Here is a 23,129-nt window from a genome sequence, read left to right as displayed (position 1 = left end):
AATCATCTCAGCTGACCAACCCAGACACCAATTATGATGTGTAGACTGAATATTGTGCGTATAAGATAGACATTTTGAATACGCTGCTCGTTTCACGTTTTAGACACCATGGTATCTGTGGAGTCTTTGTACACAAGTACATAAAAATGTGTAGATTGGATAAATAAAGGCTGTTTGGAAGCCTGCAAACATCTTTTTTAATGATCTCTTTTTAGAGCAAATTCCTATATTTTTTTTCACTTGTGCACACGCACACAAACATTACGAAGTATGATATAAATACTACCAAAATTATTAGGAATTTGGTAACGCTAACGCCATGAATAACAAGCTTATTAAAGTAGTGGTGAACCTAAATGTTTGGCTGGATGCTATAGAAAAACAAAAACGCACTGATGTCAGTCACTAGTCCTTGTTCACAACCTAACTGCACCATTTTTTTCAGGAATCACTGCAAAGTTGCTCCAGTGGGATCTAGTTACTTAGAAATCCCATGGTACATACCTTGCTATACTGGGGTACTTGTTTTGTCCAAAGATACTTAGGTGAACTGGTGACTCTGCATCACGTACAGTGTGTGATTATCCGTGTGACTGCGTGTCCTGCAGTGAACTGCGCTGCACTGGATGGCCATTAAGCCCCTCCCCAGCCTGATACTGAACAGGCAGTTGGAAGATTGAGGATACAATGCAGATTGTAAACCTGGCCCTACACAGCAGTCCTTTAAGGAAAAAAGATACATTTTGTGCAAACACATGGAGGTAAACTGGAATTACAAATGGACCCCATTTTTAACAGCTTTTCCACAACATGAGGATGTTGCAGTTATTCAGGAATGCAGAGCACCAGTGTATTAATGTAGAAATGTGCAGATTCTGTCCTCCAACAGGGTGCTTGGTAAGGAAATCGGCCTGGTCGCCCTCAGCCCTCTCTGTCGGCAGTTCTGACTGCCTGACACCAATGATGAACTTGGACGGTATGGGGCCTCTGCCATAAAAACAAGGCAAACTAATTAACAATACGACCCCTTCCTATAGTCGGGACATCGCTTCGTTTGCCTGACACGCTTCCGTCACCCAGCACTCCGATTTTCATTAAAGTAACAGAAGTCTTGCCAGCAACCTGAGAGCCTACAGAGAGAAATCAATGTGAATCTTTATTGTAAGAATTCCCAGTAAGTCCAGTTTAACTACCCAACTTTTCTACAAATGATAATGTTCTTATTTTACTGTGTATCATTTCTATGCCAGGAACACAGAGTTCATTATTTCAGATTTTATTGTTACCATTTATAAATAAGACAACTTTGGAGTTAGACTGTAGTAAGTCAAATCATTTCCAAGCAAGTTCCACTAATTATAAGTGAATTCACAGAGATCGGTCACATCTTTCAAACTCCCTTTGTACTTTTGCAAACTGATCTTTTAGGAACAGCTTTTATCCAGAATCTGTATTCTTCCGGGTTTATAATTACCTTACATCAAAGGATCGCTCCTGCTGTGGAGTTCGGGGTTGTTTAACATGTGGCATTATTGTATAAATGCTAAATAAAAACTTATACATTTTGCTTTCACCTGCACACAAGTCTCAATTATTTACATAGTCTTTCTCAGGGACATTATCTAGAACTTGCACCACTGACTGCAGCTCCCTAATCACCGTGCCCCCTGCAGGCTGGTGCATCAGACACAAACCAGGTGGAAACTGATTACATAGGTAGAAGCTGACAACAAAATCACCAACAGGGAGTAAGGGGAGCTCTGGTTGACGGCCAGCAGGAGGCGGAAGAGGAACGTGTAGAAGTGCATCTGGTGCCTAACAATGATGGCCAGCCAGGTGCTCCCAAGGGAAGGCAAGCTGCATCACCCACATGGAGCTTCCTGGCCTCCATGTCTGTTCCCATGCCATGAAAGAGGCACCGATTGATCTTTCACAGCCAACCATATCCCAAGATTCATAGCATGGATTTTTAGAGAACCATCGAAGGACACAGCCTATGAAAGTTGCGGCCCCTGAATTCAGACATAACCCCAGAGTCAAGGTCCCAGAGTGAGGATCCCTGACCCTCCTACCATTCTTCCTTCATTGCTGTTTGGGCAAAGGCAGCTACAAAAGCCCCTCTCAATAATAGCCATAAGCTCAAGGAATTGAGCCTACAGCACTAATCGATCTACTGCACCCCTTTCCACAGAGGGCTTAGCCAAAATAAATGCTTCTAGTTAATTATTCATGGTCAAAAACAGTTACCCACCCACTGTAGGTTAATAGGCACTTCACAGTACGTTTTAACAAACTGTGCATTTAATTAATGTTTTACTGTAAATTTAGTGTCAGACTCTGTACTAAAACTACAGAACTTCGACATCCCTATGATAAAATACATTCAAGCAGTGAAACTTGTGGATGGAAATCGCTGAACAATCACACAGGAGACTCATTGGGGTTACTGTACACAGGGGACATATTAGAAGGTTCTCTCAAGAGGATGGGAGCAGATGTAGGCCCTCTTTTCCAGGACCTCCTTGGCAATCTTCTTAATGCTGTCGTCATAGTTCTCTGGGGCATCTGAAAAAGACATTGTATTGATGTGCTTCTGGTATATTGTTGTTACTTGTGCTCATTTAATTGCATTAATGTCATAAAAAGGACTTAAAATCACATGTGGGTGTTTTAAAAAAAAACTGACAGAAGTGGCTGACGGCTGGCGAGCTCAGGGGGGTAAATGTAGCCACGTTCAGCCGAAGTCCCCCGCAATGAAAACAGCTTCAGTGACACTGCCTGCATTACACTTACTCTTCTGAAGCTGAGCCATTAGGTAGTTGTTTTTGAAGTAAGCTTCAGAGCAGAACGTGTTTGCGAGAAGCACCTGAAAGGCATGAAGGAAGGTCAGTGCAATCGTGCTTTCGAGGGGGGGGGGGGGGAGGGGGCAGGGGGGGGAGAGAATAAGTACTGATGCACCAGATGCTTTAAAACTGAGTTACATGGACCATAAATGACAAACGCCACAGTGAACTCAGCTGCAGTTATATAAAAATACTTTCCCTGCAATTACACTGGTTTCTCCTGCTGTATCAATTCCCTGCCATATTGTCGCCAACATATGAGGTACTTTCCAGAAGGGAGACCACAATGCATGCTTATTCAATTCCATACATTTGGGGGGCATCACTTGCTACGCATAATAATAGCGACACGATATTGTGAATTGTTATACAAGAATACTCATTCTTATTCAAGGCAATTATAGGATCTGCTTAATGCCGAAATCACCGAGAGCTGCGGTCCGGTACCTCGTGGTCGTGGTGGCGGAGGCCGATGCTGATGGATCGACTGGCACGTGACAGGACAGCTGTCATGGCGTAGAGGTTAATAAGCACATCTGCTACTCTCTTCAGAACGAGCTGCTCGTCCACAATTGTCTGGAAACAAATTGGAACATGACAGATTCTGAAATTTCTTGCAATCTGGAGAGAGTAATTAATCTCGTCACAGGTCTTCCCCTCAATAGCAGACGGCCCTGGGAGATGTGTACCTCCATCCCCTATTCACCAGAGGATATGATGCCCTAGAAGTGTGACGCTTCCCGAAATATTCTGTGTCGTACCTTACGAACCAAGTAGAAGCCATTTTACCTTCAGAACCACATCACTTTGACCCTTTGGCTCAACAATTCAAGCACTGCGCTACCAATGCAAAGGGCCTGAGTTTGAATCCTAGGGAGCACTTGCAAAACGTAACCCTTCCCTCTTCTGTAAGTTGCTCTGGATAAAAGTCAGATACATGAGTAAATGAGAAGGGTTGATGAGTTCCGTCTATCACCGCTGTCTTCGTGCACTTGCAGCCTTCCTGTAAATTCTGGCCATCCGCCTATTTTTAGGTTTTTTTTTCCAAATATACTTTATTGATCTCCATGAGGAAACTCTTTACTCGCTCCCCCACCCACCCACCCAAACCTGCTCTTTGTAGAGTAAGCCATCTGCGAAATGCAGCCACCTGTTGCGGCTCCCAGGGAGCTGGTGGTTAATGACCTTGCTCAAGGACCCGCAGACGTGCCGAAGCTGGGTTCGAACCGGCGACCTTCTGATCACAAGCCACATGCCCTCATTAACAATGTTTTTCAGGCACACGCTCCAACAGGCTATATGCCTTTTTGTTTATTTAGTCTCTGCAAAATCTAGACTTCAGTGTGTGAATATCTCAGGACACCATGTCTGGCATCAATCACGCCATGCTGAAAATTGCCTAGATCAGGCTATTTAGTCATTTTAATACTAGCCGCAGTCAGTGGGGAAACAAACCCCTGACCAGCTGTCGAACTTATAGGCATAACCTGCAGGAACGGAAGGATCCGTAGAATATGGTCCACCTGTACTCTGTTAGGCTGCACTAATTGTCGCATTTGTTTGTAGATGAACCATAAATACAAGTGAAAGTACCACACATTTCTCCATGAAGAAGGTACAGAAAATGGATGGATGGATAGATATATACCCTATGCTTACGTGAAATAACGTGAATTATTCAGATTAAACCATCCATCCGCACCTTGGTCCGCTGAGCCCCACACAGGAATGTCTACTTTTGAAGCCTCTTCAGATCACTTACCTTTCCGTATCTGTAAAGCAGGCTTTCGACGGTGGTGCCAAAATAGTACACGTTCTCTTCAAACATCTTCGCACTGTCCTGGGGGACGAGGGGATGGGGGACAGGGGGCTGTAATTCTGGGGTCTGCACAGTGTCAGAGGTCCGCAACATGCTGCTTCAGTACAAAGCAGAGAGAGCTTATGGGTAAATGGAGACGCAGAGGAGCGTGAGCGTGAGCGTACCGACAGGCTGGGGTGCACCACGCCGTCCTTCCCGGTCAGGCCAAAGTCCACCGTACTGCTCACCGACTCCCGCACCTTCTTCCCCAGCATCTGCAGTACCACACCTACGTTCCCTTTCTTCATCTCCCTGCACGTGTCAGGCAGTAAATCACGCTTGAATCAGCCTCTACTCTCCTACCGATGCAAAAAAAAAGAGCTACAGCGCTCATTTACGATCCGGCAGATGCTCAGTCTTACTTAATCTTCCCGGTCAGTATTTTTCCAGCATACTGCATTCCAGTGAGAGCGATGTACATCCTCAGTATTTCATTGGTTCCCTGACAGGAAGTACATTCCATTAAAAAACAATTTCTTTTATGTCACAGTTTTCTATGCCTCCTCAAAAAACCCCTCACATCATCGTGCTTTGTGGTTTTTATGCAACATTTACTGAATCGCACCGTTGTGGTTTGAGCTGCACACAACACAGATTCCCTCTCAAATGGGTCAAATGGGACAGCGCAGCTTGGCCTACAACAAACTGACATGACGTCAGTAGGCATCGAGAAATACCTCGAAGATGAGCAGGATCCGGCAGTCTCTGAGGTAGCGCTCGAATGGGTAGTTCTTGACGTAGCCCAGGCCTCCTAGCACCTGCAGGGCCTCGCTGACGCATATCCATGCCCCCTCAGAGCTGAACACCTGCACGGAGACACTGATCAATAGCGCCCCCCGCAGGCTGCCGCATCTTCGATCATCTAACACCAGCAAGCAGGATGGGCTCAACCACATCAAAACAAGCACTGAACATTCCATGCTGTGTAGCTTAAAGTATAACAAAATCAAATACACAGCTCTGGAAAAAATTAAGAGACCACAGTAAGAAAAAAAAATATTTTTTGCAAACCTGGCTCTTCCCTGCCTCTCATCGATGAAGGGCTTCTTCCTTGATTATGAAACTTCAGTCCTGTTTCTAGAACTGTCCTAACAGTGCACTTCCCACCTGAACTTAAGTTTACCATTCTTTTCAAAGGTCACTTGAGGTCATCCTCCGATTTATGATACACTGCCGGGTAAGTTGACGGTCATCTCTGGCTTTAGAAAATTGCTTCCACCCTGCACCTATCTGGTTTTTGGTCATTCCCAGTGTCACCTGCTTCACCTAGTTCTTGTGTACTGCTGTCTTAGAAACCATGAGCCTGGGGGCAGCCTGCCTCGCAGTATAGCCTTCTGCCAGCAGAACCAGGATTAAACCAGGATTTTCAAATGAAATTTTTTTAAAAATATAAACTGGTCTCCATTTTTGCTATAGTCCCTATCCAGCTCTGAGCTTTGCCTTAGTTTGCTGCTCTGACTTGGCACTTTCTGAACTTTGCTCACCTTCACCATGGCCGCTTCCACAGAGCAGTCCGGCAAGCCGGGCCGGTCCATCATGCCCGCCGTCAGATAGGCCATGCTCTCCATCACAAAGGCATTTAGTGCCATGGCGGCAAACTTCTCCTGTACCGGCACAGAAAGAGGCGGTAGCCTGAGTCACAGCAATCCCAACCATGCAGGAGTACAGTGCGCATACTCCACACAAAAAGTGCTATTTTTAGAGTAAACAACAGCAGTAATAAGAAGTAATAATAGTAAAAATAAGTTAATGTCATACTTGGATCATTCCGAACTCACTGAGGCTCTTGTTGAATTGCTTTCTTGTCCCAGCATACTCCGATGTTAGCTCTAAAAAGCAGTCGAAGCGGTTATACCTCATCCCACGTTCAGACATGGCAACCCTCCCCCCACCATGTGACCGGCCAACGCACCTATCAGCTTCTTGATCATGCCAGCGCAGGCACCGCCCATACTGAACCGTCCACTGTTCAAGATATTCATTGCCACCTGCACAAGGTGAACACATGCATCATGAAACAACAGCTGCACACAGAAAAACATCAAATGCACCAGCAGCTCTAACAAACAGGGCATCGTAAAATGTCAGCCTCTATTAAGATTAAAAATACGAATCTTCGAGACTAAGACTCTGCCTCCTAGAGATTGCCTTTTAGGAAAAATCAAGGAGTGGCATCCCAGATTACCTTAAATCCACCACCAACTTCTCCGATTACGTTCTCAACTGGCACCTTGGTGTTATCAAACACCACTTCGCAGGCTTCAAAGAAAAACATCACATACTACTGATTAACACCAGCCCGGTGTAACCCGTACAGAACAGCACAGAATAACTCTGCCCAGATCTTACAACTTATTCCTAATAACTAATAAAATTATTTATTGATTTATCTGAAAGGCAGGTTTGAATGTCTCCTTACTATTGGAGCCCCGGATGCCCAGCTTGTCTTCAGGGGTGCCACTGGTGACCCCCCCAAACGCTCTCTCCACAATGAACGCTGTGATTTTGTCCTTCTTCTGCCCATCTTTGTCGACAACCTCAGTTCGCGCAAAAACTGTGAAGATATCTGCCAGTCCTCCATTGGAAATCCAGATCTGGACAAAGAGCAGGATGAAAGGCCACGCAAGTTGAAGGGCAAGGACATTTCACGCTTATTAAAAGCAGCCGCCTATACTTACACTAACGACCAAACCAGCAATCTTTATTTTATACGCAAAATGGCATAGTGAACTCGGAATGTTTCTCAGAATTTACAAAATCCGACATTGAAGGTTCATTCTGTAATAAAGAGCAGCAGATGGACTGCAGCTAGAACACTGCAGGGCGTCAGATGAGATATTTTCATATCCACATGGTTGTCACCAGGCAGTATGGCGGCTCAGTGTGTACCACTGTGGTGCCACACCTCCAGGGGCTGTAATCCTGCCTGTGTGTGCGGGGGGGGTCATGCATGTATTACATTGGGGGACAAAATGTCTCGCAATGTGATTAAAAAAAACTTATTTTGACATTGTGGGGTCTATTTTTTCAATCCCCATAAGGGGAAACTGAATTTTATTTAAAAAAAAAAAAACTGACTGCAACCAAAAATCTAGAAAAACAAAAAGTCTTGTATTTTGTTTGCTTCCTTAAGGTTAAGGTTAGGGCTGGGTGGGGGGTTAGGATTTTATTGTTGGTATTTGGGTTTTTCCCCATAGAAACGAATGGAAGGTCCCCACACTGTCAAACAATGACACTGTCTGTTTTTGTGAACTGCATTCTGTACACCACAGCACTTACAGCTGTATCTACAGAACTCTGCACTGTCAGTTTCATATTTATATCTATATTTACACTCTGGCATGTGTATGTCCTATTACATTAACAGCGACCTTGGCCTCGATGTGCAATATCTTTCAGTGCAATATTTCAGCTGTTATACAGATTACAACAATACACATTCTAATTATATTACAGAGAAATATACTTGCACATTTCATATTTATAACATATTCATACATTCTCCCCCTCCTGTTAACATTTGTCTGGTGTGAATGAATGTAGGGGGTGGCATGGTGGTGCAGTGGTTAGCACTGTCGCCTCACACCTCTGGGACCCGGGTTCGAGTCTCTGCCTGGGTCACATGTGTGTGGAGTTTGCATGTTCTCCCCATGTCGTCGTGGGGTTTCCTCCGGGTACTCCGGTTTCCCCCCACAGTCCAAAAACATGCTGAGGCTAATTGGAGTTACTAAATTTCCCATAGGTGTGTACGTATGAGTGAATGGTGTGTGAATGTGCCCTGCGATGGGCTGGCCCCCCATCCTGGGTTGTTCCCTGCCTCGTGCCCATTGCTTCCGGGATAGGCTCCGGACCCCCCACAACAAGGTAGGATTAGCGGTTTGGAAAATGGATGGATGAATGAACATAACATGCATAACGTGTGTGAAGTCTGAATGATCTCTGTGTGCTGTGCAGTTTATGTGTGTGTTTCCCTGCACAGTGCAATGATCTGCATTTAAGTGGCATCCCAAAATTTCCCCACAAGGAATGACTTTTAGCAGGTGTGCAACGTGCAACGGCCTGCCCGGTGTCCCGTACTTCCCCTTCCACCCACGACCCCGTCCTGGATCAGCCAACAGACGGTCATCACCTTGGATCCATTGATCAGGAAATGCTTCCCGTCCTCAGTCAGCGTAGCCCGTGTCTGGATGGATGCAGCATCGCTGCCACTGAAACGCAAGTGAGGAAGAAGTAGCCAGTTACACCGCAGCATTTACCCTGGAAGGGTGGAAGAGCAGGAGCGCGTCACTGGCTGTCTGTCTGATCAGTGCTTTGCTGAAGGCATCCCAAGCAGAGACATGTGGGTCAGGCTGGGAGATAAAAGGTAGGGGAAGAGGAGCTGCAGCATGTCACTTAAGGGTGTAGAAGATGCCTGTACCTCCCCGACTCCGTCAGACAGAAAGCTGCCACATGTTGCCCTGCTGCCAACTTCGGTAGGTACTTCGCCTTCTGCTGCTCATTCCCAGCTATCAGGATCCCCTTATAAATAAAGAAGTGCATTCAGTTCTTAACCCTTGGTATCACTGCAGTTTTGGAAAATGCGCATAAATGATCATGTAACCTTTACTTCATACTGATCACAAACAATCCATCCCATGTCAGAGATGGTATAATGGTTAAGTCTGATAGAAACAGGTCATTTACACTGCTGCAGTGGTGAACTATGAAGGTTCTTTTCTGTTTATGATGAGTATAAATCAGGGGACTCCAACTGCAGTCCTGAGGAGCTACTGTCCAGCAGGTTTCCATCGTACCTGGTTTCTGATGAGACACACTTGTTCTCAGGTAAATACCAGCAGCAGATGTGGCTCATCCGAAGCCAGATGGGACAGAAAACTTACTGGATGGCTACTCTCCAGGACTGAAGTCGGAGACCCCTGGTACTGTATAAACACACCGGCTATCAGAACACTTACCTTCAGGCCGATAGCTTGGTGAGCGGCCAGAGTGACTGCGATGGAGCCATCCAAAGATATGATCTCACCCAGACGGGCATACATGGTATTTGATAAGCCAAGTCCACCTGGAAACACACAAGTATCAATTATTATATGTAGGAAGCTCTCAAGATGCTTTATAGCAATGATATAAATGTATGGGCAAGGTTAACCAGGATATCGCGGACTCATGACAGTAACATGTCCGCACCATATTCCTCAGGCACCTGCATCCCAAAGAGCCCCAACTCCTTCAGCCCGTTCAGAGTTTCCGACGGAATCTTGGCTTCATGATCGATCCGCTTTGAGTCAACTGAAAGAGAACAAGCTCTTCAAACCCCAGTAAGAGTAACCTGAAAGCAAATATTGATCTGACCACCAGAATTCAAAAGTCATGTGCATTAAATTATAGTTTAGATACTGAAGAAATCACTTTCAAATAAATAAATAAATTTAGACAGTTAAGACCGGGTGAACCTAGTCAAGCGTTCCCTTAGTTTTAGCTTACCGTCCTCGTTAAAGAATTTCTCCACAGGAGCCACAAATTGTTTGATCTCCTCGAGCTCTTCTTTATCAATTTCTGGATAAGGAAAAACCTCCGTCTACACAAGAATGTGTAGATGGCATTTATTATACATTACAATTGCGTTGCGAACTGTAGATATTACAAACTACTCTAAATTGATTATCTATTATAGTTTAATTACTGCTACCCTCAATGACAGTTAAGCGCAGAAATGTCATAAATAGTACGATTTGAACTGTGAAACTTAGGACACTGAACTTGAAAATCTAAGTGAATAACCGTATTAACAATGTCAGGTAAAGCACTTCAATTTAAATATTACCTTTACTGCATTATAACAATACCCAAAAAAAATCAATATTCTTTCAAAAATAAAGGATAAAATGCAGAGTGGCTCAACTTACCTTGTTTACTTTGCCAAGAAACAAGTCTTTGGCATAGACAAGATTGCGTGCGTAAGTCCTAAATGACCGCTGCGACTGAATTGTAGTAACACTCCTAGATAGTCCGATTAAGGGTGTCAGTAAATTTTTACATCTTATTGATTTGGAAAACATGACAATCTTATTCAAACTCATTGCAAACAAATCACACCAACAACTATACTTCAAATGTTTCCGCTGGCAGAAAAGGATTTCTTAACCTTTCACCCACTTTCGTCGAACATTGATGACGTTTCAGCGCGTTTGCAATTCCGGTTTATGGCCACATGGTGGTACTCAACTTCAACTGAGTCTGACAGCATACAGACTTCAGAAGTGATAAAGTGAAATCCTAAGTATGCAAGCATATGGGTGTATCGTTAACTAAGGTCAGCTCACATATGTACAGGAAAATGGAGCTTATCTCTTTGGATTGCATAAATGCGGAGAATGTGCACAGAGCGGGCATTCTCTTCACGTGTGAAATTTACGTATTTGTGCAATTACCACGCATTTATCCACATTTCCTCATTCGCTGTGAAAAGCCGTCAAACAAAGATCATAACTACCGATACGCTTCATGTTATGTGAAATATTTAGCTTTCTCCTTTCACTTCTGAGTGTGGAGTCACTGGTGCTTATTGGTTGTAGCAGAGTAGCACTTCAGTCGTGTGTGTATGTTTGTGTCTGTGTGTGTAAATATAGGAATAATTTATATGTATATAAAGCACGATTCTCTTTTGTCATGCTCTCCGCGTCCCACCTTCCAGCTTCCAGCATAAAGGACGCTGTCTTACTCTCACGGGGAATGACGCAGCAGCTGAACCGGTCGAGGTATATTTAGCACAAATTCTTCAAGGGACCAGACAGGAACAAAAAGCGGAAGCATCACCATTAAACCCATTTCTCTGTGTTTATTTACAGAAATAGGAATGTCGAGCTGCTTGTAGCATTTTCCACAAGTGCTGTGCAACAGCGACAAAGAATGACTGGGCCAATATCACTTTAAGCCACAAATACGTTCTGGTGACTCGTTAATTTAGCAGACATATTGACATATTAACACTAGAAGAAAAAAAAGTGTATAGTGAAGTTGCCTGCAAATATTCTATTTGACGCTCTAGTTTAATTTGTTGTCATTCACTTGTTCAGTGTTTCAAAAATTGTACCGTCTAATCTCAGGCAGTCTTGGTTTTTTCAATTCAAGGGCAGTTTTCCAGCATGGTTCCTTGGGCAGCACACACAAAGTACAAACACATTTGTTTAATTAGATTTGACCTGCCTAAAGATAATATAAGGCAGTTTAGTAGGGTCTGTGATGGATTCACAGTGACCTAGCTCACATCGGCATCTGAAAATATTGCCACGATAGGTGAGACACTAATTTAATTATGGAGAGGAATAATTTAAGATTCAAAGAAATTAACTGATATTTAACCTTTTAATGTCACCAGAAAGAGATACTGAAATCAGAAGTCACAGTTAGAGCATGGGACACTAAGCCTGCCAATGCTGGGTACTTCACTTCGCCATCAGTTTGCTCAGCTGTTCAGTCACATGACTGTAGTCACAGGCTTAGATACAGAAATGACTCTAATGACCTTGACCTCTTGACATTAAACATTATAACAAACATCCTATGGCCATTACTTGGTTACTGAACCCAATAAGACTTTAGAGAAGGCAAACTGAAATAAAATCATAATAAATACATAAATCGAAAAGTACAAACCTAATTTAATTTATGGTGACAAAATGTGCTTGTTTGATGCTTTTGACACTCAACTTGAAATCACTGTACACAAAATGAATGAATTCATTTCATTGAATTAAAACAGTAAAAATCGCAGCAGTGAGTGAGAATACAAGGCAGTGTCGCAGAGTGAGGCTTACAGAGGCGTTCGTCTCATATTCTTTTATTTTTGCGTTCTCAACATTGTCACAGTTATAGTGTTACATTGATAGGGTCTTATCTACTTACAAACAATGCATATTAAAATGAAAGCACTCGTTCTCTCCCTTTTAAATTACAAAATGGGCCTTAAGTCTGAGGGGACAGAAGCATCCCGAGATGAAAACGAAAAAGTTGTAGAGAATTATGTAACAGTCTGTTTTTACTGACTAGATACTATGACAGTTCGATATGTTTGGAAGCAGAAGCAGATATGAGATGACTTTTCTTCTAGGGAGAAGGTATGGTGCCCCCTCAATATCACTACAGGTGCTGTATAGAAGTACTAATAATATACAGACTATTTACAATTTAATATTCCCTGTGACACTCGGGCAGCCCCATCACCAAGCCCCCCCCCAAACGAAACAACCCCTGACTTCCCATTCCTTTACATATTCCTTGAGATTTCGCTATAGTCCATCCCTTCAGTTATATACATTGCGAAAGTCCTCAGCTTTTGGGCCAAAGTGCGTGGTGTTTTTCGCGTACAGAAATGAGATGTGTGCTGTGCTCCAGTAACAAACCATGTAAAATGGAACGGCCAATAACATCAAGCTTTTAAAAGACAAAAGAAAGAGAGCAAAAGCGCTTCCACTGGTTAGCAAGAAGCACGAGGGACTGGCGGTATGTGCTCCATTGTTGGAGGGGCTCCGTCCCGTGCGGAATATCATGGACGTGGCTGACGTGTTCTGGAGGATCATGTATGCCAAGCGCTTTTCACGTTACTACAGAGTTTATTAATGAACTGAAAGGATGTAAAAAAAACAAACAAAATGTTGAGATACTCAAATGACTCCCAGTTACACCAGTAAATACCAGTTTTAAGGCTGTCTAGTAGAAATTTTATTTCGATGTTCTTCCGGATTGTTCACTGGCGAGTGTTTGTTGACATAGTTGATGTTAGGAATTCGCCGATTTATTTTAAATCTGTAAATCTCAGATTTGTCTAGTATACTAATTACGTAATTTATCACAGCTAAGTGCCTGTGTTGGCATGTGTATATGTACATATATTTACCATACCAGTTGTGAGTAAATAAGTAACCGTTTCACTCCTAATGTGTAAACTGGACACCATACACACTGCCTAATTGAAGAGTCTACAAAGGTATGTACATACACACTTTTTTTGCACCACTGAAGTGTATGTTTTCCAGTATTGAGACAAATGGAAGAAGATATATCAATGAAATATATCTGTTTTGGACCACCCAATAACAGATTCTACATTGGTACACAGTGGTATGAAGAGAAGTCTACATATTTTAATATGTGATCACTTAACTTCAACAATAGTCAACAGTAACACTGATATATATTGTGAATATACAATATGTAGAGAATAGTCTCACAATATTAAGATTACATGCAAGATTATTTTCTTTTACATTCGTCGTCACTGCAGAAAGCAGGTTCCTGAAATATCAAGGAAACACTCAAGTCTGAGTTAAGAGAATGTTTTTCAGAACAAAAAAGACAAAATGTAATAGACATGGACTCAAATAAAGGACACCCAGGATGAGTGAATTTATAAAATGAAATACAGATGTATGTATATATTGCACATAAAATTAGAACAATTAATCAATGGGGAACAGAATGATGGAATTAAACTCTTAATCTGTATTGCTCTGGGGGAACACGGCGTAAGAATGAATTTCACAGAGTTTGCTAAAGCGAATGCAGGGGTGTGCCAATAGCTTTCTAAACCTGCCTCTTGCACCACTATGCTGCATCTTACCCCACCCTTCTGCCTACACCCGAAAAAGCCTCAAAGCCACCGATGTGAGAAATGCCCACAGCACGGGAAATGATCACGTGGTAAAGTCACTGTAATGAAACAAAATAATCATAACAAAACGATTAAGGAAGGAAGTCTTGCAGCGCTGCACGGAAGCTACGAAACGCCCCTCCGGTTGAGTGCTACACCCTGGTGGCTGCGGCCCGGTCCCTCCATCATGAGGGCTCGGTCCAGGACAGGTGGGCCGCCGGCCCGGGAACCAGCAAGCAGCCGAGTGTGCGCTCAGGTGGGGCCATGCGCTAACAGTCAATGAACGCTACATGCTGTGAAAACTTGCAATAAAAGGGCACACTCAGCCAGCTGAGAATGTTCAATCCCATGTTAGGGACTCGGAGGAGGAAAAAAAAGAGGAGAGCTTTGAACAATGATTGCCCCCACCTGTCTGCTTCCAATTCCCATGGGAAAAATAAACCTTTGTTTTGTCTGCTTCCAAGAACCACACCGAAACCATTAACAGACATAATATAATGATGTACAGTATTTCATTTTTGTTTTATTCATCTCTAAAAAAATAGTCTTAAAAAAATAAAACCATGGTACACGTGCAGCCAGGACCGGTCCACCAAGGCTGTGCTGCCGCCTCCCCCCCCGCGCCTGAGCCGTGCAGGCTTACCGAGAGGGGGCCCGCTGTGAGGACCAGTACGTCACAGGGCGATGCGGGAGGACTGCAGCCGCATTCTAGAATCCTCGAGAATTCTATTCCGAAGGCAACTGGAGATAATCCTGGTCAGGGAACAGCCTACCTATTAAGAGCATTCAGTTTGTATCTACATTGAGAGACTACGCCTGCTACTTTAGGATATAATACTGAGAATTTTAAGATGCCTCCGTCCATCCTATTTGATATCAGTAATATCTGATGCTAGCATTATCATTTTTACAAAATACTATATGCACAGTATACACAAAGCAAATCCTTAGACTAAAATAGATAGATGCTTTAATAATTGGCACATTAATGACTGATAACAGGTATCACAGGAAGCTGTGATCTACGGATACAGTAAATACTGGAAAAGCTACTCTTCATGACAGATTCTCAATAGTTAACTCCCGGCTGTTGGTCTAAAATTTGTTAATTCTCCTAGTTGAAATTACTATATATATTCTATTCGGACCAACATACACATGGTAAGAACTATTTTGAGAAAAACAATTGACCTGTTTGAACAGTAGTCAGAAGATAGTTTGAGTATGCCTGCGAGAAGCCCGTGAGTAATCTGTCTTTGCTAAGTGAGTTGGAGCCAGAGCGTGTGAATATGCCTCGTTTTCAGACGGTGGCGTTGACAGGAAGACCTCCTGTGGTGGGAGATTAACTAGAAGATCAGCCTAGTAAGATCTCAGCTTCTCAGTTTCTCAGCTGTGTGATGGTCGCTCTCAAGAGCTGGGAGGCATTGGGCAAATGCGATGGGACTCCCTGGCAGAGCCGTGTACAGTGTGAGGTTCACTTCTTGCAGCTGACGGGCTCGCATTGAAGTGGAAGTACATGTTCTCCACAGCGTCCTGCCATCCTGGCCGGCGGCTCACAGTGTCTCGTCGCCGGGGGAAGCATTCCTCCGACCAATTCTGCCTGTAGAGGAGCGTTCCATTCCACCTCCTCCACCCAAGCTCAGACGATCGTGCTGATGCCACTGTGTTTGGGCTTTGTGCTGGGTGCTGGTGGGGGCGCAGGCTGCTGGCCGTGGTGGTGTGGGGCATGCTGGGAGTGAGCGGGGTGCTGGGCGTGGCCGTGTGATGCGTGAGGGGTGTGGCCGTGTGCCACGTGGCCGTGCCCGCTGTGGGGGGCGTGGGCGCCCTGCGACTGGTGGTACTGCACGTGAGCGGGGGGGTGGTAGTGGTGGTGATGGTGGTACGGAGGCGGGTTCTGCTGAGCGGGACAGAACTGCGCGTGGTGCGCGTGCATCTGGGCCTGCGTCTCCACCTGAGCACCGTGGTGCATTGCACTGGAGTGCGGCGTGTGCGAGATGAGCGTGGGGTGCTGCGGGGGGTAGCGGCGGCACATGGCCTTGTGACGGGGATTTGACTCGTTTGCCACCCCCGCTGCCGCCAAACAGCGTCCCCAGGATGGAGGAGGAGTTGGGCAGCTGCGCCGGCTGCTGGCTGCGGGACGGACACTCGCGGGTGGAGGTGGCCCTCCGGCGCACATGGGGACTGCTAATGATGGACCCCTGTCAGGGAGAAAGGGCGGAAACATGTCGGCATGGTAACATTAGCTCTCTGCCACGCCCACACCCACCTACAGCCAATCCAGCTGCTCCATCCACACACAGCAGACAGTTATCAAATATAAAGGCAGCACTAAATCAATCTGCTTTCGAAAGCTATTGCTAATCCCCAACACGTGTCCGGATAATTTGAAATCTATATTTAAAAATCTAACTTGGTGTCTTACCATCCCTCAAGGCCTTATAAATAGCATCCTAGTTGTTTAGAAAAGATTAATAAAATGTATTTTGATTTAGGAACCACAATAAACTAATTAAATAAGAATCAATGCTTTCTATTATCAGTGTTATAAATATCCTAGCATCACACTTATTGCTATTTGAGTAATTTAACATAACTCTGCGGTGACAGGTGTAAAGCAGTGTTTCCTAATCCGGTCCTCGGGGACCCACAGCTGGTCCACGTTTTTGCTTCCTTCCAGCTCCCTGTCAGACAGTCTTTGTAGGGAGGTCAGAGGGACCAGAAACATGGACCTACTACGGGTCCCCAAGGACCAGATTAGAAAACTCTGGTATGGTGTTAAGTGCAGGGGTTCCAGGGCACCCCATGTTAAAGAGACAGAGGTAGAAACAACACGAGCGTCTAAATCAGCCACTTTCCGGCTCTTTAATGAAGCAGATCCCAGATAGGCATGCGCCACATGCAAAGCTGGACCAGGACAGCTTCTCCTCTATAGAGGGTTAGTGCTGAATAAAAGCAAAGCCTGCATTATCCTGTTAGTTTGTCATTTCTCAGTCCATGTATGGATGCGGCTGGCGGGGGCTTTGGGTCGCTAAAAGATGTCCACTTCGCGTCAGATGACCTTCGTCACAACGGCCAGCAGAGGATGGTGAATGAAGTACAGGAATGCAGGCACCTCAGAGGAAGTTATGTTGCTCGAACTCCAATTCCCACCCAAAACAGGAAAGGTTTTCATAGCGATGAAAGAGTTTGCACCTAACCCTCATTTTCCAATCAGATTGGATCATTTGCAAATGTTTAACATGTTTTGCCTTCATGTTCTATTCTGCCCTCAACAGAGTGAGTTCAACTAGGGTTGGTGTGGTTTGATGGTGGAGGGAATCAGAAGCTTGTGGGAGTTTTACTTAAGCAAAAACGTTCTGACAGCAGAACAAAAAAATTATTGGTCCAGAGAGATAACCAATGAGATTGTACAGGAGGTGGGTCCAAGCAACTAGAGGAGGCGGGGCCAAGACATCTGATTTGTTGGTTTCACCTCCTTAGACTCACCTCATCTGCCCTCAGAACATTTTTCTAAACTCCCATGTAGTAAAACTCCCATGAGTGATTAAGGATCAAGACAAAGGCTTTTGGGACAATTGACACTGAAAACATTCTTCACTTGTGCTGAGGTCACACAAAAAAAAAATTCAGAGAAAAAAAAGTAAAACAAGCCAAGACATCAGGCAAAAGACGATCAGCTACACCGACATGACACACCGTGGGCTGGGAGACGAAGGCATGAATTAGTGGGATTAGTCCATTCATGCTCCCCAAATGGACGATGGTACTGGACACCAAGCCCCATAACCACGTGCAGAAGGCCTCCAAGCCGGACATGTATGATGATGGAAGGCCATGCATTATTAATCAAGACGAGGCAAAGTTTAACACGCTAACCAAACGGTACACAAGCGATGGGTGCGCTATGAAGCAGGGGGAGGGGGGCCATAAGGGAAACAATGGTGAAATTAAATGCGTTTCTTTTAAAGCGCATACATTACAAAGTAGCTAGACATCGGCTGCTTCCTACTTACTTCCATATTGCTGTCTAGCGATCCTGCACTGCTGCGGCGCCCCCGCTTGCCTGGCCGGGACATTCAACACCACAGATTAGTGACCGAGAACACACCTGGGCCATATATAGCTGCGTATATACCTTCCTCCGAATTTGGGGGCACAGAGGACACACAGGAGGTCCATCAGGGCTAGCATGGAGGGGGGAAGATGGGGCTGGCGTTTCCGTGGAGTGGAGGCTCAGCCTAAGGGCCAGTCGCTGCTATACTCCAAAGGTGGGGGACCTGCTGTTATACTCCAAAGGTGGCCTAGCTACTGGTATACTCCAAAGGTTGGCTAGCTGCTGCTTTTCTCTAAAGGTGGGCTACCTGCTGCTATACTCCAAAGGTGGGCTAGCTGCTGCTTTACTCTATAGGTGGGCTAGCTGCTGCTTTACTCTAAAGGTGGGCTAGCTGCTGCTATACTCCAAAGATGGGTTAGCTGCTGCTTTACTCTAAAAGTGGGCTAGCTGCTGCTATACTCCAAAGATGGGCTAGCTGCTGCTTTACTCTAAAGGTGGGCTAGCTGTTGCTTTCCTCTAAAGGATGGCTAGCTGCTGCTATACTCCAAAGGATTGGCTAGCTGCTGCTATACTCCAAAGGTGGGCTAGCTGCTGCTTTACTCTAAAGGTGGGCTAGCTGCTGCTTTACTCTAAAGGTGGGCTAGCTGCTGCTATACTCCAAAGATGGGCTAGCTGCTGCTTTACTCTAAGGGTGGGCTAGCTGCTGCTATACTCCAAAGGTGGGGTACCTGCTGCTTTACTCTAAAGGGGGGCTAGCTGCTGCTATACTCCAAAGGTGGGCTAGCTGCTGCTAACATCCAAAGGTTGGCTGGCTGCTGCTATACTCCAAAGGTGGTCTAGCTGCTTTACTCCAAAGGTGGGCTAGCTGCTGCTATACTCCAAAGGATTGGCTAGCTGGTGTTATACTCCAAAGGTGGGCTAGCTGCTGCTTTAATCTAAAGGTGGGCTAGCTGCTGCTATACTCCAAAGGTGGGCTAGCTGCTGATATACTCCAAAGGTGGGGTACCTGCTGCTTTACTCTAAAGGTGGGCTAGCTGCTGGTATACTCTAAAGGAGGGCTAGCTGCTGCTATACTCTAAAGGTGGGCTAGATGCTGCTAGACTCCAAAGGTGGGCTAGCTGCTGCTATACTCCAAAGGTGGGCTAACTGCTGGTATACTCTAAAGGAGGGATAGCTGCTGCTATACTCTAAAGGTGGGCTAGCTGCTGGAATACTCCAAAGGTGGGCTAGCTGCTGCTATACTCCAAAGGATTGGCTAGCTGGTGTTATACTCCAAAGGTGGGGTACCTGCTGCTTTACTCTAAAGGTGGGCTAGCTGCTGCTATACTCTAAAGGAGGGGTACCTGCTGCTTTACTCTAAAGGTGGGCTAGCTGCTGCTATACTCTAAAGGAGGGGTAGCTGCTGCTATACTCTAAAGGTGGGCTAGATGCTGCTAGACTCCAAAGGTGGGCTAGCTGCTGCTATACTGTAAAGGTGGGCTAGCTACTGCTATACTCCAAAGGTGGGCTAGCTGCTGCTATACTCTAAAGGAGGGCTAGCTGCTGCTATACTCTAAAGGTGGGCTAGCTGCTGCTATACTCTAAAGGTTGGCTAGATGCTGCTAGACTCCAAAGGTGGCCTAGCTTCTGCTATACTCCAAAGGTGGGCTAGCTGCTGCTTTACTCTAAAGGTGGGCTACCTGCTGCTATACTCCAAAGGTGGGCTAGCTGCTGCTTTACTCTAAAGGTGGGCTGGCTGCTGCTTTACTCTAAAGGTGGTCTAGCTGCTGCTTTTCTCTAAATGTGGGCTAGCTGCTGCTTTACTCTAAAGGTGGTCTAGCTGCTGCTTTTCTCTAAAGGTGGGCTAGCTGCTGCTATACTCTAAAGGTGGGTTAGCTGCTGGAATACTCCAAAGGTGGGCTAGCTGCTGCTATACTCTAAATGTGTGCTAGCTGCTGCTATACTCCAAAGGTTAGCTAGTTGCTGCTATACTCCAAATGTGGGCTAGCTGCTGCTATACTCCAAAGGTTAGCTAGTTGCTGCTATACTCCAAATGTGGGCTAGCTGCTGCTATACTCTAAAGGTGGGCTAGCTGCTGCTATACTTCAAAGATGGGATAGATGTTGCTATACTCCAAAGGTGGGCTAGCTGCTGCTAAAATCCAAAGGTTGGCTGGCTGGTGCTTTACTTCCAAAGTAAAGTAGCTGCTGCTATATTCCCAAGGCGAACTAGCTGCTGCTATACTCCTAAAATGGACAAGCTGCAGTTTTGGCTCTGTCAGCCCTGCCCTGGGGATCCTACTCCACCCACACGGCTCCATTTAACACACATCTGCTCTACTCCAGCCGAACTGGACCATTTTACTACCAAAAGCTACAAAAAGTGCTTTTCTGCATGACAAGACGAGGTCCCGACAGCAGGGAAAAATGGGGTCTTTATAGATTTGGACTTGGAGGTAATTGCCTGTAGGAAATCCACTCTGACTGAAACAGGCACCAGTGACAGCTACATAAATACAGGCTACTCTGTGCTCTCCCAGATACAAGTGCAAGAAAAGGAAACAATGCACGCTGGCTAATGCAGATAAGGAGGGGCTGTAAGCAAACACAGGCAAGGTTATATCTTTGGGAGTGAAACTGAAGATTCTGCTCTTTCGAGCAAGTCTCAGAGAGCTAATGCATGGGTCGGCATCAAGGAGGGGGACATCAGCATGGAGAAATCATAAGGATCAATGGAAAAAATCCTGGATTTTCAGGAATACTAAATCTTTCAAAGATCGCTAGGCAACAACTACTGAAAAGACTTTTAAAGTGCCAGACTTCATTGCATGGACTATATGAAACTAAAGAAACGACGAAAAAACCCCAAACGAAATCCAGAGTGATTTCAGAAGAGTATCATCTCTCTTCATTGTAAACAAAGTCACTTGTATCTTTTTTGTACCGTATTACACATGTATTAAGAAAAAAATGATTTAGAAGAGGAATATTTAACTGAATTATACTATATGGAAGCTTTTCAAGTAGTTTAAGAAAATGCTTAACGGTATTTTTTTTTGCAGCTAATCATTGAGACTTTTTCTTCCTAAACATAATATCCAAAGTAAGTTTTGTGGAAAGTACAATATAATCTCGTTAAATTTAATATGCCATAAGGATGACAAAAACGTAAATACGCAATAGTGAACAAAACATGTTAAAAACAAAAAGAAATTGTAAGGTTATCAAATTAGAAATTCAAACAGATAACAATAATGGGAAACGCAAAACTGAGGTACGTGGAGTAAAAATTAGAGATCTGCATTCAGTTTCACTCGTCGGGGTGAAATGCAGACCCTTCACGTCTGCATCGAACCCGGGACAGTGTCTCATTTTGCAGCCCCACCTTGTGGTTGAACATATGCATATAGACCCATCTGCCATCTTCGCATACACATTAGGCCTATCAGCCAGAAACGCGGCGTACAGGGAGCACGTTTTGCTAGGTCTCCTGCCATGTTTAGCTTCAAGCAGGCGTCGAGCTGGCTAGCGCAGCGCAGCAGGAAGCTATCGGAAAGATCCTAAAGCGCTTTGCAGAGCGCCTCACCTGCTTCGGAGAGGTCGCGCAGTGAGCTGCTGAGGGCGCTCCGCTTCAGGCCCTCTCCCATGGCGTAGCTGTCGTCCAGGCTGGCGCGGCTCATGTTGCTGTTGCCCCCCTCCTTCTTGAGGCCCGAGCTCTGGGACATGCTTGGCCGGACCACGCCCTTCTGCTTCTCCAGCTCCGCTGTGTGACACAGGGACAGGTGAGGGCACAGTCACACCCGGCACTCAGAAGCGACTGATCTTCTCAAACAGCAACTGGTCTGCAGCTGCTCTGCCGGGGATGTGATCCTTTTTAAATCTCTCTCAGATCCACAGGCAGCGCAGTGAGGCTCGTTTCCCTCCCCCTCGCTCACGGTGTCACGAGAAACAATCTAACCAGTCATTCAGGAGTCACCTTGTCTGCTCTTACTGCCTTTCTCTTTCTTTCCCTAATTCAAGCTTTTATTTCCTTATTCAGCCTCAATTGATCCTCCTTATGAACCAACTTATGAAATCCTATTAAATACCATTTTCCCATAACTCCGAGCACAAACCATGAAAAATATAAACACTGTACACAGTCCACCATTCTGCATCCCAACTTTCCCCGCCGCGGTTTCCATATATTATTGGGTCAGCATCAGAAATTACTGTAAATGAGTGAATTTATTGTTAGTCTTACGAAAGCTGCAGATGGCGGCCGAAGGCTAGCAGACGACACACAAAATGTTTTGGGATGCGAAATCTCACAGCGATCTTCGAATCTTGCCTTCCTTGTATTTTGTTGTGTTGCTCACATGCTGGATTTGCTCGCAAAGGAGACCAAAATACTTTTGGTTTTTACAGATTGCAGGGGGCATTTTTTTTTGCAAATAAAAGGGGCCATCAGGGGTTAAGGGCCTTGCTCCAGGGCCCTACGGGACATCGTTCTGCCAACCCTGGGACCTGAACCAGCGACCTTCCAACGACCGGTGAGCCGCACAGCACGTGTGGGGAAACTCACACTCTATCCTGTACTTCTCCATTTCCTGGACCTCTGCGATGGATTCCCGCAGGTCATCCGTGAACTTCTTGCGATCCTGGGGGTTAGGGGCATTGAAGTTTATGAGGACTTTGATATCCGCACCGGGGATGGCGGAAGTGAGTCGGACTCCATGGGGATAATCTGAAGGAGTAAAGCAAGAAA

General features: G+C 45.2%; 2 protein-coding genes across 2 annotated transcripts in view; both read right to left on the bottom strand.

The window, feature by feature from the left end:
• Positions 1–1,260: 1,260 nt before the first annotated feature.
• Positions 1,261–10,886, bottom strand: acad9 (acyl-CoA dehydrogenase family, member 9). The gene is made up of 18 exons (XM_049021546.1): positions 10,608–10,886; positions 10,186–10,279; positions 9,889–9,990; positions 9,657–9,763; positions 9,119–9,219; positions 8,831–8,909; positions 7,121–7,295; positions 6,887–6,960; positions 6,614–6,689; positions 6,460–6,530; positions 6,186–6,305; positions 5,379–5,507; positions 5,064–5,143; positions 4,827–4,953; positions 4,606–4,683; positions 3,291–3,419; positions 2,794–2,866; positions 1,261–2,565 (listed from the first exon to the last, which is right to left on the bottom strand). The coding sequence occupies exons 1-18, from the start codon at positions 10,779–10,781 to the stop codon at positions 2,465–2,467; spliced, it is 1,890 nt and encodes a 629-aa protein (XP_048877503.1). The 5' UTR covers positions 10,782–10,886; the 3' UTR covers positions 1,261–2,464.
• Positions 10,887–12,525: 1,639 nt separating this feature from the next.
• The window catches only part of iqsec1b (IQ motif and Sec7 domain ArfGEF 1b), a 182,801-nt gene continuing 172,197 nt past the window's right edge, over positions 12,526–23,129 (bottom strand). Inside the window, 5 exon segments of the mRNA XM_049021531.1 lie at positions 12,526–16,379; positions 16,381–16,548; positions 18,364–18,413; positions 21,969–22,145; positions 22,947–23,108. Of these exon segments, the coding sequence (XP_048877488.1) occupies positions 15,990–16,379; positions 16,381–16,548; positions 18,364–18,413; positions 21,969–22,145; positions 22,947–23,108 (947 nt within the window). The 3' untranslated portion in view covers positions 12,526–15,989.

Source organism: Brienomyrus brachyistius, chromosome 8 (assembly GCF_023856365.1).
Source record: "Brienomyrus brachyistius isolate T26 chromosome 8, BBRACH_0.4, whole genome shotgun sequence".
NCBI classification, from domain to species: Eukaryota; Metazoa; Chordata; class Actinopteri; order Osteoglossiformes; family Mormyridae; genus Brienomyrus; species Brienomyrus brachyistius.
The sequence above is the reverse complement of the archived record's forward strand: the minus strand, read 5'-3'. Positions and strand labels throughout refer to the sequence as shown.